Source organism: Ursus americanus, chromosome 26 (assembly GCF_024610735.1).
Source record: "Ursus americanus isolate L20-20 chromosome 26, mUrsAme1.1.p, whole genome shotgun sequence".
Classification (NCBI taxonomy): Eukaryota; Metazoa; Chordata; class Mammalia; order Carnivora; family Ursidae; genus Ursus; species Ursus americanus.
The window spans coordinates 22354253-22372002 of NC_142152.1; the positions used below are offsets into that span (position 1 = coordinate 22354253).

At 45.1% G+C, this 17750-nt stretch overlaps 1 protein-coding gene across 11 annotated transcripts in view; it reads left to right on the forward strand.

Moving 5' to 3' along the window:
- Nucleotides 1–17750, forward strand: part of ADCK1 (aarF domain containing kinase 1) — a 143295-nt gene that overhangs the window by 32010 nt on the left and 93535 nt on the right. For all 11 annotated transcript variants that reach the window (XR_006781452.2, XR_015721836.1, XR_015721837.1 and 8 more), the window contains one exon: nucleotides 14226–14429. Coding sequence is in view for 2 of the 11 variants with exons in the window: in XM_087856157.1 (XP_087712283.1) it covers nucleotides 14226–14429 (204 nt within the window). In the remaining 9 variants the exon portion in view is untranslated. The remainder of the gene's footprint in view (nucleotides 1–14225; nucleotides 14430–17750) is intronic.

A 17750-nucleotide genomic window follows, 5' to 3' on the forward strand; every position in this document is an offset into this window, starting at 1 on the left:
CTGTGGCCTTACCCAGTTGCTGCCCTGAGTTCTTACGCCTCCTGAGCCTCACTCGCTTCCTTCTCTCAGTGACTCCCCGATCTCTGTATGCCTCGTGCTTTCCAGGCCCTTGTGTGTTCATGAATTTGTTTCTAATCTCAGTTAGTAAATCTCCGGTTTACTGGAGCAGCTCCCAGGAGCACAGACATGACCAGGCACCACGGTGGCTGTGTGGCCTGGCTGTGAGAAATAGCTGAGGCTCAGCGAGGGGTACGAGTGGGGCATTGTGAGCACGCGGGGAGGGCCACACTCAGGGCCCACAACAGACACTGGCTGCCCGGAGTGTTCTTCTAACCCACGAGGAGTGTTTAACAGTGTGTGTAGTGGGCAGCAGAGTTTAGTAGAAAGAGATGGGTTTTGGAATCGAAGACAGTGACTCGAACCCTGGATCTACCTATTATGTATTGGCTAAATAACCCTGGCAAGCCCCCTAACAGTTTTGAGCCTCAGTTCCCACATCTGTGTAATGGGGGGAATGATAGTGCCCCCTCCCCCCCCAAGGGCTTTTACCCTTGATCAGGCGAGGTAATGTGTGTGGAAGGTTTCATGCGCTCCAAGGGACTGTGCATTTACTAGTGAGGATCGTTAGTGCGGAGTGTGTGATGAACAAGATTTTGTGTCTTGCAGCTTATGTTCTCTGCTGGTATGGGGAATCAACAGCTCAAATGGTAACGATTATGGAGAAGAGTATGTGAACATTATAAATCAAGGACCTATTTGTGCTTGCATTATGCTGACAGGTCATTTGGCAGCTTAAGTTTGATCCTCATTTTAATATGAAATTATTAGATGTCAGTAAAGCATAAGATGATAGGAAACTCATACATACTTGGATGTTCACAACATTTATCATCTATTAATAAGCACTGATAAATTGAATGAAGATGAGTTTTTTTATTTCAAAGACTTCATGACTTCATGTATATATGAAGTGTGATTAAAAATATAATTGATTTTAAAAAATTAAACAATGTTCTGGAATTAGGCAGTAGTGATAGTTGTACAACTTGGTGGATGTAGTACGAATAACTGAATTGTGTGTATACTTTAAAATGGTGAATTTTTTGGTTTGGGAGTTCTTTCTTTCTTTCTTTCTTTCTTTTTTTTTTTTATTTTTATTTATTTATTTGACAGAGATAGAGACAGCCAGTGAGAGAGGGAACACAAGCAGGTGGAGTGGGAGAGGAAGAAGCAGGCTCCCAGTGGAGGAGCCTGATATGGGGCTCGATCCCAGGGACCTGAGATCACGCCCTGAGCCAAATGTAGACGCTTAACGACTGAGCCACCCAGGAGCCCCTGGGAATTATTTCTTAATTTAAAAATAGAAAAGCATTTATTAAAGCAATAATTGTTATTTAAAAATTTAGAGATTCAAGAAAAAATCACCCATAATTTCACCAAATCAAACTCATTATATTTTTGATATACCTTCTTTTCCTTTTTTTTTTTTTTAAAGATTTATTTATTCACTTTGAGAGAGAGAGTACAAGTGGGTGAGTAGGGGGAGGGACAAAGAAGGGAGAGAATCTTTCCAGCAGACTCCCCAGTTAGTGAGGAGAGCAAGGAGTCTGATGTGGGGCTTGATCCTACAACCCATGAGGTCATGACCTGAGGTGAAACCAAGAGTCAGACACTCAACCGATGCCCCTTGATATACCTTATCACTGTTCTGTTACATCCATAGTGTTCTATCAATATAATGAACTGTTTTTATCACTTAATGTGTTCTTAGCATTTTCCATATTGTCATGATGTAGTTCATTTAAGATAGCTACTTAATACTTCTTTGTGTGACTGTCACATGATTTACTTAACTATTCCCTTTTCCCACTTTAAGGATGCATCTGCTATGTTTTTCTATTATAATTAACACTGTGCTGAACATCTTTGTACATAGACTGTTTTCCATGTCTTAGATTATTTTCTTAGGAGAAATTTCTATTTCTATTCTATTTCTATTTCTTTTTTTTTTTTTTTAAAGATTTTATTTATTTATCCGACAGAGATAGAGACAGCCAGCGAGAGAGGAAACACAAGCAGGGGGAGTGGGAGAGGAAGAAGCAGGCTCCCAGTGGAGGAGCCTGATGTGGGGCTCGATCCCACAATGCTGGGATCACGCCCTGAGCCGAAGGCAGACGCTTAACCGCTGTGCCACCCAGGCGCCCCTCTATTTCTATTTCTATATATGATATGTATGAATCAGAACATTGCTGAGAGAAATTTTTAAAAAGGCCTAATACATGGAGAGGTGTATTATGTTCATGGGTAGAAAGACTCAATATTGCTAAGATGTCTGTTCTCCCCAAATAGATCTAGAGATTCATGGCAATCCCAATCAAAATCCCAGCAGCTCTTTTGTAGAAATTGACAAGCTGATTCTAAAGTTCAAATGGGAATGCAGAGGGTTTTGGAGCCAGTGCCAGAAAGTAACACTGAAAACGAAGAATAAAGTTAGAGGACAAATGCTATTTGATTTCAAGACTTATTTATAAACCTATAGTAGTCAAGACAGTGTGGGATTGATGTAAAGATAAACAAAGTGATCTATGGAACAGGTAAGGGAGTCCAGAAATAGACTCACACGTATACAAACAATTAATTTTTCACAATGAGACAGAGGCAATTCAGTGTAGAAAGATCTCTCTCTCCAACAAACAGTACTGGAACTATTAGGTATTCATATGCAGAATTAAACTTTGATCCACACCTCCTACTACACGTGACAACTGATTCCACATAGATCACATACCCAGATGTAAAAACCCAAAACTATAAAACTTGTAGCAGAAAACATAGGAGAAAATGGCTATAGTTTGGGGTGAGCAAAGATTTCTTAGGTACAACACCAAAAGCATGATCCATAAAAGAAAAAGTGGTTAATTTTACTTTATCGAAATTAACAACAAGTTCTTTTTGGAAGATGTTGTTAAGAGAAAGGAAAAACAAGCTAAAACTGGGAGAAAATATTTGCAAATCGTATATCTGATAAAGTATATGGAATATATGAAGAATTTCTGTAACTCGATTATAAGAAAACAACCCATTAAAAAATGGACAAGAGATTTGGACAGATATTTGACCAGAGAAGATATTGAGATGACAAGTAAGCAAAGGAAAGGATGCTCAACATCATTAGTCTTTGGGAAATACAAATTTAAACCATAAAGAAATATCATTACGCATGTATGTATGAAAATGACCACAATGAGAGACTTCTTACACCAAGCATTGGGGGGATGTGGAGGAGCTCTCATACACCGTGGTGGGAATGGAAAATGCACAACCACTTCAGAAAACGGTTTAATTTCATAAAAATTTAACATTTACCTGTCACACAATTTGACCATTACATTTCTGAGTATTTACCCATAGGTCCACACAGAGATTTGTACATGAATGTTTATAGCAGCTTTATTGGTACTCCAAAACTGGAAACAACCCAAATATACATCAACAGATGAATGAATAAATGAGTTGTGGTACATTCGTACAGTAGAGTACTACCCAGTAAGGGAAAGCAATAAACTGTTGATACGTGCAACAGCAAAATGGATCTCAAAAAGTTATGCTGAGTGAAAAAGGCCAGCCCCCCCAACATAGTTATGAACTGTATGATGTCATTTATATAAAACTCTAGAAAATTCTGGATTATACTGACAGAAAGCAGGTCAGTTGTCTGGAGATGGAAGATATGTGGAGGGTTGGATCTTGACAAAGGGACATTTTGGGGAGTGGTGGATATGCTTGCTTGATTATAGTGACAGTTTCGTGGATGTATACATATATCAAAAACTAATCAGGGGGCCTGGGTGGCTCAGTCGGTTAAGTGTCTGCCTTCGGCTCAGATCATGATCCTGGGCTTCTGGGGTTGGGCCCTTTGTTGGGCTTCCTGCTCGGTGGGGAGCCTGCTTCTCCCTCTGTCCCTCTGCTGCTCCCCCTGCTTGTGCTCTCTCTCTCTCTCTGTCAAATAAATAAAATCTTAAAAAAAAAAAAAAGTATCAGCTGGTACCTGTGTAGTTTATTGTGGGTCAAAATACCTCTGTGAGGCTGAGGTAGCAGTGATGTGTGATCTATGGAAAAAAGTAGAAATCCATGAATTCAAATCGACAAAAATAAACAGATGAGTAAATTGAGAGTTTGATAAAATTTGGGAGTTCTTTCTTGCAAAATACTTAATTATAAAGAGAAAATAAGTAACTTTAAGGGAGGAAGCCCGGTGGATAACCATCTTAATGAAGTGATCAAAATTAACATTGCCTGTAGGGAGACAAATCAAAATTGTGCACCACCTGATAGGATGTAATGAGAATACAGCCTTTTATTAAATTGTTGGATTTGATTAGCTAAAAATTTTTAAAAAAAGAATTTTTGTATCTATTTCACAACGAATATTGGTCTGTAGCTTTTTTCCCCCCTTGTATTTAACATCTGGTTTTGATATTGGGGTAATGCTGGTCTCCTAGAATGAGTTGGGAAGTATTCTGTTGTCAGTTTTCTGGAAGAGTTTGAGTGGAATTGGCATTATTTCCTGCTTAAATGTTTGGTAGAATTCAGCTGTGACACAATTGAATTAGATAGAACTGGGTAGAATTGGATAGAACTTTTCTTGTCTGATATAAACATCACCATTCCAGCTTTATTTTAATTAGTGTTGGCATTTATTTGAGAGAGAGAGCAAGGGAGAATGAGCAAGCATGAGTGGGAGAAGAGGGAGAGGGAGAGAAAGAGAGAGGAGTGGGGAGGGGCAGAGAGTGAAGGGGAGAATCTTAAGCAGGCTCCACGCCCAGTGCAGAGCCCAACATGGGGCTTGATCTCACAACCCCGAGGTGATGCCCTGAGCCAAAATCCAGAGTAGGACACTTAACTGACTGAGCCACCCAGGCACACCAGGAATCTTTCTTTTTTATCCAAATTGACAATTTTTGGCTTTTAATTGGGGTGTTTAGACCATTTTTATTTAATGGGATTATTGTTATATTAGATTTATGTCTTTCATCTTGTTTTTTGTTTGTCCTATTAGCTCTTTATTTCTTGTTTCCTCTTATACTTTCTTTTGGATTGGATATTTTTTATGGTTCTCTTTTATTTCCTTTGTTGCTTTTTTGTTATTTTAGTGATTGTGTGAGTTTACAGTTTAACTTGTCACATTCTGCATTCAAGTGACATTATACCACTTCACCGAGTATAAAAATCTTATAATAGTGTACTTTCATTTCTTTCTTCCTAGCCTTTGTGCTATTAATGTAATACATCTTGCTTTTACATATGTTATAAACTCCACATTACTTTGTTATCATTTTTGTTTAAGCAGTCACTTATCTTTTAAAGAGATACAGAATATAAGAAAAAAATTCTTGCATATTCACCTATGAAGTTACTATTTGTAGTCTCTCTTCCTTCGTATAGATCCATATTTCTCTCTCATATCCTTTTCCTTCTACCTGAAGGATATCCTTTACCATTTTTTTTTGTGGTGGTTGTACAGGGAGATGAGTTCTGTGAGCTTTTATATGCCTGAAAGAGTTTCATTTTACCTTTATGTTTTTGAAAGATTAAAAAAATATGTTTTATTATTTATTTATTTGTTGGAGGGAGCACAACCAGGGGGAGGGGCAGAGGTAGAGGGAGAAGCAGGTTCCCTGCTGAGCAAGGAGCCCGATGTGGGACTCAATCCCAGGATCAAGTGGGATCATGACCTGAGCCAAAGGCAGATGCTTAACTGACTGAGCCACCCAGGTGTCCCTTGAAAGATGTTTTTGCTGGATATAGAATTCTGGGTTTTCTTTCAGTGCTTTCAGAGATGTTGCTCTATTAACTTTCGCTTGTTTTGTTGCCAGTGAGAAATCTGCTGTCATTCCTCTTTTTGTTCCTTTGTCCATGATGTATCTTTTTTCTCTGGATACTTTTAAGATTTTTCTCTTTATTACTGATTTTGAATAATTTAATTATGTAGTTTCCTTCATGTTTCTTATGGTTGGGGCTTTTTGAGATTCTTGGATCTGTTGGTTTATAGTGTTTTTTTTTTTTAGAAAATCAAATTTGAAAAATTTTCAGCCATTATTTCTTTACATATTTTTTCTCTACCCTCTCCTATCTCCTTTCCTTTGGGGACTCCAACTCCATGTTTACTAGGTTGCTTGAATTTGTCCCGCAGATCACTGATCTCTCTATTTTTTAAAAAATTCTTTTTTCTTTGTGTATTTCATTTGGAATAGTTTCTATTGCTAGGTCTTCAAGTTCACTAATCTTTTCTTCTGCATTGTCTAACTGCCATTAATCCCATCCAGTGTATTTTTAACATCGCAGATTACAGTTTCATCTCTAGAATTTTCATTTGGATTGCACTCTCTTTTTAAAAAAATATTGTTCTTGTTTCTGCTCAACTTTTGAACATGTGAAGCGCAGTTATAATAATGGTTTTAATGTTCTGTAGTAATTCTAATACAGGTTTCAGTTCTGGGTTGTTTTAAATTATATTTTATTGTTATTATTTTTAGTTCTGAGTTGGTCTTGGTTGATTAGTTTTCCTCTCATTTTTTGTCATATGCTCCTTTGCATACCTGGTAATTTCTTATTAGGTGCCAGACACTGCACTTTTATCTTTTTTTGTGCTGGATTTTTTTGTATTATTATAAATACTCTTAAGCTTTGTTTTGGGACACATAGTACTTGGAAACAGTTTCATTCTTTTTCAGACCTTTCTTTTAATATTTATTGGATGGGAATGGAGCAATAAGTTTAGTTTGGGATATTCCTCATTATTGAGGCAAGCCCCTTCTGGGTATTATAACAAGTGCCTCAAGAATTACAAGATTTTCCAGTCTGGCTGGTGGAAATAGGTCCTATGTGAGCACTGGCTACTGTTAACCCTAGTCTTTTTGGGTTGTTCTTTCTCTGGACTCAAGTGGTTTTCTTTTCTTTTTTTTTTTTTTTAAGATTTTATTTATTTATTTGACAGAGATAGAGACAGCCAGCGAGAGAGGGAACACAAGCAGGGGGAGTGGGAGAGGAAGAAGCAGGCTCATAGCAGAGGAGCCTGATGTGGGGCCCGATCCCAGAACGCCGGGATCACGCCCTGAGCCGAAGGCAGACGCTTAACCACTGTGCTACCCAGGCGCCCCTCAAGTGGTTTTCTGATGTGCGTGTGCTGAATATGTGAGGTGGATCCTCCACACATCCTCGTTGCTGCTTCTTTGTCTAGCTCTCTCCTCTCCAGTACTCTGTCCTGTGAACCCTCGTTGCTTTGGCCTTCCTGGACTCCCAGCTCCATCTCCTCAACTCTCTCCCAGCACTTCCTGGGTTCCCTTTCCTGACGTTGGGCCTGGAAACTCTTGATGCAGTAAACTGGGACAATCATAGGGTTCACCTTATTTGGTTTCCCATTGCTCAGGAATCACTGTCCTTTGCTGCCTGGTGTCCAGTGCCTAAACAGCCATTACTTGTAAATCTGAAAAAACAAAAATCAGCCGGACTTGTATGTTTGTAGAAGATGTTGAAGGATGGATGATTTAAAAAAAATGTCTTCCCCGTTATTGACACAATACATATGAGTTTTAAGAAATTTGAAAAATATAGAAAAAGCTATGAAGAAGAAAAAATACTCTTGTGATCTCACAGCCTAGAGAAACCACTGTTTACATTTCATTACATTTCCTTTGGATCTTGATTTTTTTGACTAGAAGAATTAATCAAAAATTTTTGTTTTGGGATCTGTCTTTTACTTCCTCTTTCATTCTCTCTCTCTTTTTCCTGTGTCATGTGGGGTCTGTATGTGTGTCTGTCTCTTTCCTCTTTGTGTCACAAGCAGCTCTAAACTCCATTGGAGATTACTGCCCAGTTCTGATGGGGAGCCTTGTCAATTTAGTCTGACTTTGGTACCTTTCTGCTGAGTTGGAGGCCAAAGCCCATGTTCCTAGGAATTTAGACATGAGTCAGGAATTGCCCTCTTTGGGCCTTTGCTCCATCCCTCCCAATCAATAATTAATCAGCACTGAGTTGATCTTATTAGCTATTCACTGCCCCCTTCCCAAGCCCCAAACCAAGCTGGCTAATAACAATGCTTTTAATTAATATGAGGCAGATTAAAACTAATTACAGCAAGGTTATTGGGAATAAGATAATCATAAGGCAAGTTATTGAGCTGGGAGTGAAAATGAAGTTGGAGGAGGGGCAGGGAGACCATACCAGCTGTTCCTATCCTATTTTGGCAGGGACAGAAGGGGGAATGTCAGGCCTGTGCAGTGAGGACATGCTGTAGCCATACACCCAGCCAGCCGGTGAAACCAGGTGCTTGGGAAAGGCAGCACTGGGGTCAGTGAGCAGATGGGTGGTCGGTGTTAGGGTAGTAGAAGAAGTAGGCAGGCCTTTGGAGCAGAGAACCTGAGTCAGTGTATTTAGTAGAATGATGCTCTGTTGCTGTTTGCATTTCTTATGCATGGATGCTATGCCATTCAGATGATGGAGCATGAAATTAGCTATTGTTAGCTATCTATTAGATTGTGATCCAGACTTGTTGGTATAAGGAGTGGATGGCTCTAGAGTGTTCTTTTTTTTTAAATTTCATTTTCCTAGGGACATTGGTTCCCCCCCGCCATCTTTTTTGATTCATATATTGAGCACTGACTGTGTGCTGAGCCCTGTGCCGAACTCTTCTTTATGCATTGCTTCATGGGACCATCCCAGTGACAGTTACCACTGTTCTCCTTTTATTGATGAGGAAACTGAAGCCCCAAAGTTAATGAACTTGTGCAAGGTTATATGACAAGTAAGTAGCAAAGTAGGATTGGAACCCACGTCTTTTTCATTCCAAAGCCAGTGCTGTTAATCATTATATTTTATGACTCCTTCTTGTTGTATTCAAGACTGACTATGGCTTTCATTGGCCTTTTAAACTGTATACACTTGATTCAGCTTCCGTGGCCACCCCAGCGCCAGGCTGGTGCTCTCTCCAGCACATGTCATACCTGAGAGCTACTGGGCAGCTACCTTTATCACCTGCCATAGGTGATTCCAGCTCCTGGGTGCACGTCCTCCCCTTGTCTGGATTGTAAACTCCTTGCTCAGGGAGACCATCCCCACAATGCTTGCATCCCCGCAGTGCACATACATAGAGAAATTCAGTTCATGCTTGCCCCCTGGCATGTGGTTAAACACACCAACCTCTCACCCTTTGCTGACTTTGGGACCTTGGGACTGTCACTCAGCCTCTCTGAGATTATTTTGTCATCCTTAGAGACACATATTGAGATCTGTTTTACAGAGATATTGGGGAGATTTAAAAACAGTAACAACCACCTATATTTTAGCTTTTATTGTAGGCCAGAAATAGTACGTGGAACAGGGCACTAAATAAGTGGTTATTTTTTACAGTTACAGATTTATAAGCCTGAGCTGTCCAGTATGGTAGCCACTTGCCACATGTGATGATTTAAATTTAAATTATTTAAAATTAAATAAAATGAAGAATTCAGTTCCTCCGTCACACTAGCCACATCTCAAGTGTCCAGTAGCCACAGGTAGCTGGTGGCTGCTGTGTTATTGGACAGTGCAGGTGCAGAATGTTTCCATCACTGCAGCAGGTTCTGTGGGACGGAACTGGTATCAACTAGCTTTCATTGATCTGCGTGTCCTTCCTGGGGCCTAGGCCTACGTAGGTGCAATGCCTGAAGATGTGTAGCTTGCAGGACTAGATTCAGAGGAATGCCGAGGTCCAGAGGTTCCAGAGACTTTGCCTTTTCATTGAGCATACTCCTTGTCCGGGGCGGGGGGGGGGGTAGTTTCTAGGGGGTAGAGAACTGTGGGATCCCTGTGGATAGTCCCTGCCACCAGCAGGTGCAGCCCCTTTAGGTATCAGATTAAGGAAATGAATGCTGAAAGGGAGTTTTTACTAAGCTAGCAGTTCCTTGAAATTCTGAATGGGACCTGCCTTCTGATTCCAAAGGACAGTGAAGCCCTAGGAGCTGGAGATGAAAAGGGACCCTGGAGATCAGAGGCCCTACTGTGTTCAGCATTTGTGTCTTTTGGCCTTAAAAGAAGAACACTTGCAGGTTTTTGGTGAGTGGCACTATCCCTCACGTGTGTGTGTGTGTGTGTGTGTGTGTGTGTATGTGTGTGTTTATTTAGAAGCTGGTTGAAGGTGACTTTGGGGCTTCTTTAGTTGAAATGTGGGTGCCATTTGCAGTAAATGCTGACTCAGCTTCATGGGGGATGGTTTTGTGAGTGTATAACCCATAGTTGTCATCAATCTTCATTTATGGTGCATGCACCGCTTGCCCTGAGGTACACAGAGCGTACAGGGGACACATGGTCTCTGCCCCTAGGGCTGATGTACCAAGTGGCTGGTGAGCTGGGGGTCGACCAGCTTTCCTGGGCTTGTGTGACCAGAGAGGGCTCCCTGTATTGTCCACACAATGTCTTGAAGGTGACTATCACTTTGTTACAAGGGATACCCTACGTAGGACTGGCTCCAGCCGCAGGTGAGGGGCAGTGGGCTGATGCTTTCATTCTTTCTTCTTTTTTTTCCATCATTCAGCTACCAGCATCTAGGCTGGGGCTTCCTGAGGGCTGCCAGCGGCAGAGACGGATGCAGGTGTGAGTCCAGCTAAAGAAGGCGGTGTAGCAGGTCTTCAGCATGGACGAGCTGCCGTACTGTCCTCTTGATCTGAAAGGCCCTTCTTTTTATCCTAATTTATTCAAATTTGATTTCAGGGACCAATCCTGTGTATCCATCAGGGACCAGTCACACCAGTAAACTGACTGGGGAAAACATTTTTAAAAAAATTTCTGAGATCTTTATTTTACACTGATGATCGTGTAAGTAAACTGCAGAACACACACTGTGTTAAAAAGTTAAGAATGGAATCCAGTCTTTTATTTATTTATTTTTTGACTATTTATTTATTCAAGTTTTTAACTTAAATTCCAGTTAGTTAACATACAGTGTAATATTAGAGTTAGGTTTATAATATAATGGTTCAACACTTCATATGTCACCCGGTGCTCATCACAGCAAGTGTGCTCCTTAATCCCTGTCACCTGTTTCTCCCATACCTCCGCCCCCCTCCCCTCTGGGAACCATCAGTTCTCTATAGTTAAGAGTGTTTCTTTTTTTTTTTTTTTTTTTTTGAGATTTTATTTATTTATTTGACAGAGAGACAGAGAGAGAGGGAACACAAGCAGGGGGAGTGGGAGGGGGAGAAGCAGGCTTCCCACTGAGCAGGGAGCCCGATGGAGGGCTCGATCCAATGACCCTGGGATCATGACCTGAGCCGAAGGCAGACATTTAACGACTGAGCCACCCAGGCACCCCAGTTAAGAGTGTTTCTTAGTTTGCCTCTCTCTCTCTATTTTTCCCCTTTGCTCGTTTGTTTTGTTTCTTAAATTCCACATGTGAGTGAGATCATATGGTATTTGTCTTTCTCTGGGTGACTTATTTATTTTGTTTAGTATAATACTCTCTAGCTCCATCCATGTCATTGCAAATGGCAAGATTTCATTCTCTTTTATGGCTGAGTAATAGTCATATATATATGAACATATCTATCTATCTATCTCACATCTTCTTTATTCATTCATCAGTCAATGGCACTTGGGCTGTTTCCATAGTTTGGCTAGTGTAGATAGTGCTGCTGTAAACATCGGGGTGCATGGATCCCTTTGAATTCGTATTTTTGTATGCTTTGAGTAAATACCTAGTAGTGCAATTGCTGGGTTGTGGGGTAGTTCTATTTTTAACTTTTGGAGGAACCTCCCATACTATTTTCCAGAGTGGCTGCGCCAGTTTGCATTCCCACCAACGGTGCAAGAGGGTTCAAGTGCGGAAAACTTAATAGAAAAGATTATTAACTGGTAAAAGTAAAATGTTCACTCCTAAAAGGAGTGAAAGAAGATTCTAAGGGTAGAGAAGTAGTAAGTGCATAAAGCAGCTGTCCCCTCTGGGGCTGAGGGGTCGTGAACAAGGACAGAACTCCGCCGAGGGCCTCCTGCCTGCAAGGCTGAGGTGGAGGTCTGCCCCCTTGTTTCTTGCATCTGAGCTCCTGTGGTTCTCAGTGTGATCCTGGTGTCGTGAGTCATTCTGTGTGTGCGAGCGGCTCGGTCACATCTTCCCGTGTGCTGGAGGGCATGGAACCTGGCCTGCTGTAAGTCCCAGTGAATACACAGTGGCTGAGGTTTTTACTGGGCAGGGAGGGGAAAGTGGGGTGTGTCCTCACCCCACCTTCCAGTCCTCTCCTTCCTTGTGGCCTAGACTCAGAGCAGCTTTGATGTGGGGGCTGAGCGTGCCTCCCTGGGGGAGACGGCCGCTGGCTGCCAGTGCAGCCCAGCCGGGAGTGCGGCGGGACGGGGGCTGCAGCCGTGCTGTATCTCAGGACTGATGGCTTGTGGATGCCTCTTACTCTGCCAGTGATTGTGACCTCTCCTCTTCTGGGTCGGAATTTGGGAAATGATTATTTGAGCACCAAAACGTCATTTGTTCACAGCAGCCTGGACCTTTGCTCTGTGAGAGAATGCCCAGTTCCATGTTTGGCCATGTTTGCCTTCTTTCTCACTTCCTCAAAACCAGGGCTTGAGCGTGGTCTTGCCCCCCCACCCATAGCCCTGATTTCCCACCGTCTGCCACGGGTCTGCTGAGTCCCCAGCTCCAGAGTCTTAAAGAGAATCTACCCCTTTCCCACAATCCTTCGACCCATCTAAGAGCATGCTCTCTCTCTTAATTTCTTAGGATTAATTTCCTTCTCCCTGTGTCCTCCTCTCAGGGAAAAAAGACTCTCCGTGGCCCAGCTTGGACCAGGTATCCGCATCAAGGCTGGAGGACTCTGCCCAGGGGGCTGGAGCCATGCGTATATAGGGTTCCTCAAGAGTGCATTGGGGTGGGAGGCGGAGGTGTCCGGCAGAGCCAACAGTGGCTGCCCACAAGGACCTCAGGACAGCTCCCAGGGCTGGAGTCTGGGGTATCTACTCTGCTGTGGCGGGACAGGGCAGATGGGCTCCCTGCCTGCTGGGACGAGGGTGTGGAGGGCTGTGGTGTTATCTTCTTAATTGCTAAAGTAACGGTTTTCTGTATGGTTCACTTGGCAACTAATTGTATAGGATTTTTAACTGTTTCTTCCATCGTTGCTGCCAAAAGTTATTTAACTCCTTAGGTGGTTTATTGCCTCTAAGATGTGCTTAATTATGTCACCATCTTCCGTAACACTCAAGAGAGTGTAAGTCCATTGTAGATGTTTACCCCTTCTTGGTTGATTTCATGGGTGGAAGAGGTTCCCACAGGGCACTCAGCTCCCTTTCCTTCTGTCTGTGCCCATCGCCCCATCCTGCCTTGGAAGCTGTAGCTCCAGGGAGGCAGGACCCTCACAGTTCCAAGACCCTGAGTTGGGCTAGAGTGATAACTGGGGACTGGGGCCCAAGGGGGGCCATCTCCCAGCTCTGGAAGGACAGAGGGCATCAGGCTGCAAGTTAAGGCTGCCGTGTCCTAGACGACTCGCCCAGCTGCCTGCTCCATGCACCTGCCATTTCTCGGTAAACTTTTCTTCCAGTTAAGAGGAGATCCATGTGCAAGTGTGCTGGGTTAAAAGAGCCCTAGGTTCGGAGCATTTTCTAGACCTTCCTGTGACCTTTATTAGCTATTTCTTCATAAGCACAACATCCGAGTTTCTTATTTCTAAAGATACCAGTACCTGATTCCCTGAGCTGCTGTAAGGATTCAAAGAAATAATGTATTGACTGTGTTTTAGAAATTGTAGACCTCTAAGCAGATCGTGTTATTAGTATGTCTGAGGCTTGGGTGGCACATTCATGTACTCCGTGTACCCTCACATGAATCATTAGTAGATAAGATTTGGTTAAAAGCCTTGAACGAATGCTCTGGTTCCTGGGCCAGGCGAGTTTTGATGGGAAGAAGACCAGAAGCATGGGAGCATCGGGCCATCTGAGGAGGCTGGCCTCAGGCTGAGGCTGGAATTGACTGCTCTAGGTACCAAGACTGAAGGAGAGCGTTGAGGCAGAAGGCAAATGAAAGTGTGTGCGTGCGTGTGCGTGCGTGTGTGTTGTGCGTGTGTGGGGGTGTGTGTGCGTGTGTGTGTACTCTGGGCAGTGAATCAGGGTGTTCCAGCAGAGGGGCAGGAAGAGGGGACGATGGCCAGTGGGCAGCGGCCCTCACCCCTCTCTGGCCCTGGCCTGTCTCCCTGCAGGTGCACCTCCGTTCTGCCAGGCGTCTCTGTGAGCTCTGCTGTGCCAACCGGGGCACGTTCATCAAGGTGGGCCAGCACCTGGGGGCCCTGGACTACCTGCTGCCGGAGGAATACACCAGTACGCTGAAGGTGCTCCACAGCCAGGCCCCGCGGAGCAGCATACAAGAGGTCCAGCAGGTCATCCGCGAGGACCTGGGCAAGGAGGTAGCTGCTGGGGCGTGATGGCTGGGTCCGGGGCTGCTGTGCTTCTCGAAGGCCCCGACAGAGCTCTTGCTGCCGGGGGCTGGGGCTCTGCCACTGTCGCGGAAAGGTACTTCCCGGCAACCCTTAGTAGTGAAATCGAAGGGGTTAGAAGGCACCTCAGTGGCCCTCCGTAAAAAAGATTAGTTGAACGATCTGAAATAGCGGATATGCAGCTGCTTTTGTTCTGCAATGTAATATGATTCATAGGGTTTAACCCAGTAACATCTATCAGTTATGGAGGGTTTACTGTGTGAGAACAGCTGTGCTGTGTTCCCTGCATTATCTCGCCTCGTCCTCACGGCAGACGTAGGAGGTAGGTGCTGTTATTTACCCCATTTTGCAGATGAGGGATAAAGGCTTAGGTGGAGGAGATTCAGCAAAGGGTAAACACAATTTAGGGCCGGAGTCAGGAGCAAGGCCACAGGCCGAGGAGCAGGGTCAGGATGGAGGGACCCCCAGGCAGAGGGGACAGGATTGGCATGGCACAGGCCCGTGTGTGGCTTTGCTTCTTGCCAAGACTATTGGCCTCCTGCTTCCTTTAGCACGAGATTCACCCCCAAATTAAAACTAAATAAATCACTGTAATAACAGTGCGAAGTGCATCATTGCTGGCATGTGGCAGCTCAGTGGGGGCGGATGCAAGGGAAGGAAGGCAGCAGATTAACCCTTGGAGGCCGACTTGTCTGTGGAGAGCCGGAGGGGGAGGCAAGAGCAGGTCAACGGCCCCCTGTAAGCCAGGGTGGAGTGAGATGAGAAGTTTGGGGTATCAGCTTCATGGTGGGGCCCACCCAGCTGGCCAAAGGATGTTTGGGGTCAAAAGATTTCGTCTGCATCTTCAGGGTCTCTTCTCTAGGTCCCCCTAGCCATGGAGTCCTGAGCATGGTGGCCTGTGGCTCCTGCCCCACAGGTCTCGAGCCCTCTGAGAAGGGAGGCTAATGTCAAGGTCACGGTTCTGAGGGGGCGTCCTTCACAGCTGGGAAGCTCAGCAACCTCTGGTTTCTTACCCCGGCCCCCACAGGCACACAATTGAAATCTTTCCTCTCCCCCTGCCTCCTCCTCTTCCCTCCTGGGAAGATGGCATTTGTTCCCTGGTGACACACTTTCTCAGTCTGTGGGTGGAGGGAGGGGAAAGGGGCTGTGTGGGAAGCAGGGTAGGTGGATGTGGGGGTGTGAGGGCGGGGTAAGTCACTCACTTTGCACTTCCCTCCTCCTCCCGCCTCTCCCATGACACTGACGGGGAGCAGCTCTACCCGCCAGGAAGAGGTCTGAGTGCATCCCACTGATTGTGGGCTCCACACCTGCCCTGGGACCCTCAGGGGAAAGCTCTGTCCCATCCCTGGTTTCAGGAATGTGGTTAAAGGAAGCTGAGACTGTCGAGTATCAGCATCTGCTGGCTGGGTTCCAGTTCTTGGAGGGGCTCTGAAGACCCTGGAGCTCGAAGACTAGGTAGCCGCCCCTCACTCTCAGGCTGAAGAGCAGGGCAGGTGGCCAGAGAGAGCTCGAGGCTGGCATGTTGGGGATGCACTGGTTGATTGCAGCCATGCCTCTTGAGGACCCTTCCCATCAGCAGAGGCCTTACAGGGTCTCTAGTGTCCTCACACCAGTCCCCGTCCCAGGCAGATGGGGCTGGCCCTGAGGGGTGTCCCCACAGGGTGTGGGAGATGAGAGTGAGCGTGCGTCTCTTCTGAACCCCATGATTTACATGTGGTTCTGAATCCGTGCAAACCCCTACATGGCAGCTGGTGCCATCAGTGTGGAGGGGAGACGGAATAAAGGGGCACTGTCCTGGCGTAGGGATGTGTGGCTGGGGTGGGGGTGGGGCCACAAAGCTAAGGGAGAAGGGTGTGAGCGACAGGAGAGGCCTCCAATCTTCTGATTACCAGGCCAGTGCTTTGTCTCCTATGTAACAGAGCTCCTGTTTGGCAGAAATCATTTGGAAATCTGTTTTCTATGTCTGTATATCTGTGTCTTGGAAGTTTCTCAGCTAGTATGACCAGAAAGAAACTTGCTTTTTTTCCTTTTATTTTAAATGCTAGGCTTAAGTCCTGAAGGACAGGTTCTGGGAAGCAGTTAGAAGCCCGAACTCTGGGAGGTGGGGTCATTTCTGGTGACTCCAAAGTGACCTGGGGTCTGGAATGGTCTGGGTTGGGAATGGTCTCCACCTTGGTCCCCTAACTGCCCTTGGGACTGTAGGTCCGGGTGCAGTGCCGACCTTAGCCAGCAGATGGCGCCGGAGCTTGAGCGTCGGGGAAGGATGCTGAAGACTTGGCCCTTTCCAGCAGAGGGGAGCCCTGACAGGTGGCTGAGGCTCGAATTCTTTCTTCTCCTGGTTGTGGTTCATGCTGTGGAAGGAGCCCAGACTGACACCTTTGCACCCTGAACGGGGCAGACACAGGCCTAAGCCATGAGGCTGTTGACCACCTTGGTCCTCAGGAGTTCTTGGCTCCCTGCTAGAGGACCTGGCAGGGTTCTGACAACCAGCCCATCCTTACACATTCCTCTTCTGGACTAGGAGTCCTCAGAGGCTCCCTGCAGTCATGAGCAGTCTGTAGTTCTGTTCTGATACCTGTTCCTTCATTTTCCGTTCCTTCTCTCTGTTATCCAAGCAGCTGGTATTTAGTAAGGAAGGCACAGGGCTGGAAGCTTTGGGTGCAGCCAAGGATGGGTAAGACCTCATTCCAACCCTTGTAGTCTGGGGTCATTGGGAGGTACACATCACTATAGCAGCTGGCCATGTAAATGCCCACGGGGTTTATAGGAAAGAGAGAGAGAGAGACAGGAACAGGAAGAGAGTTAGGTTACATTGGGTGGGTGGAGGCTTTCTGAAAGATTGGAGGAGGTGGAGGTTGGTGGAGGGGACTTCTGATTGATGAGGTGGGCTAAGGCACCAGAAAGCATAAAATACAGAGATTACGTGATGAATAGTCTGTTGACTAGCATATGGGGTTCAGGTTGGTGAATAGTGGAGCTGAGGTTGCAAAGTTGGTGCTGAGGTCACACTATGAAGGGCCTCAAATATTTTTTTCATAACGTGAGCCTGAGGGAGAGGAGAACTTGGAGAGGGACGCAAGCAAAGAAGGATGGAGTGAGGCCAGATTTTCTTAGCAAGGTGGGAGATGAGGTCATCTTTTCCAGGTCGGGGAAAGGGAGGGTGGGTGGTTTGAGGGGGGTGGAGAGCTTGGGGAGAGGAGTTCTAGTGGGACTTAGGAAGAGATGATAGACTTGTCAGCTGCACTGGTGCGGTTATCTGTGGTCATGGACATGCTCACATCCGTCCTCCCA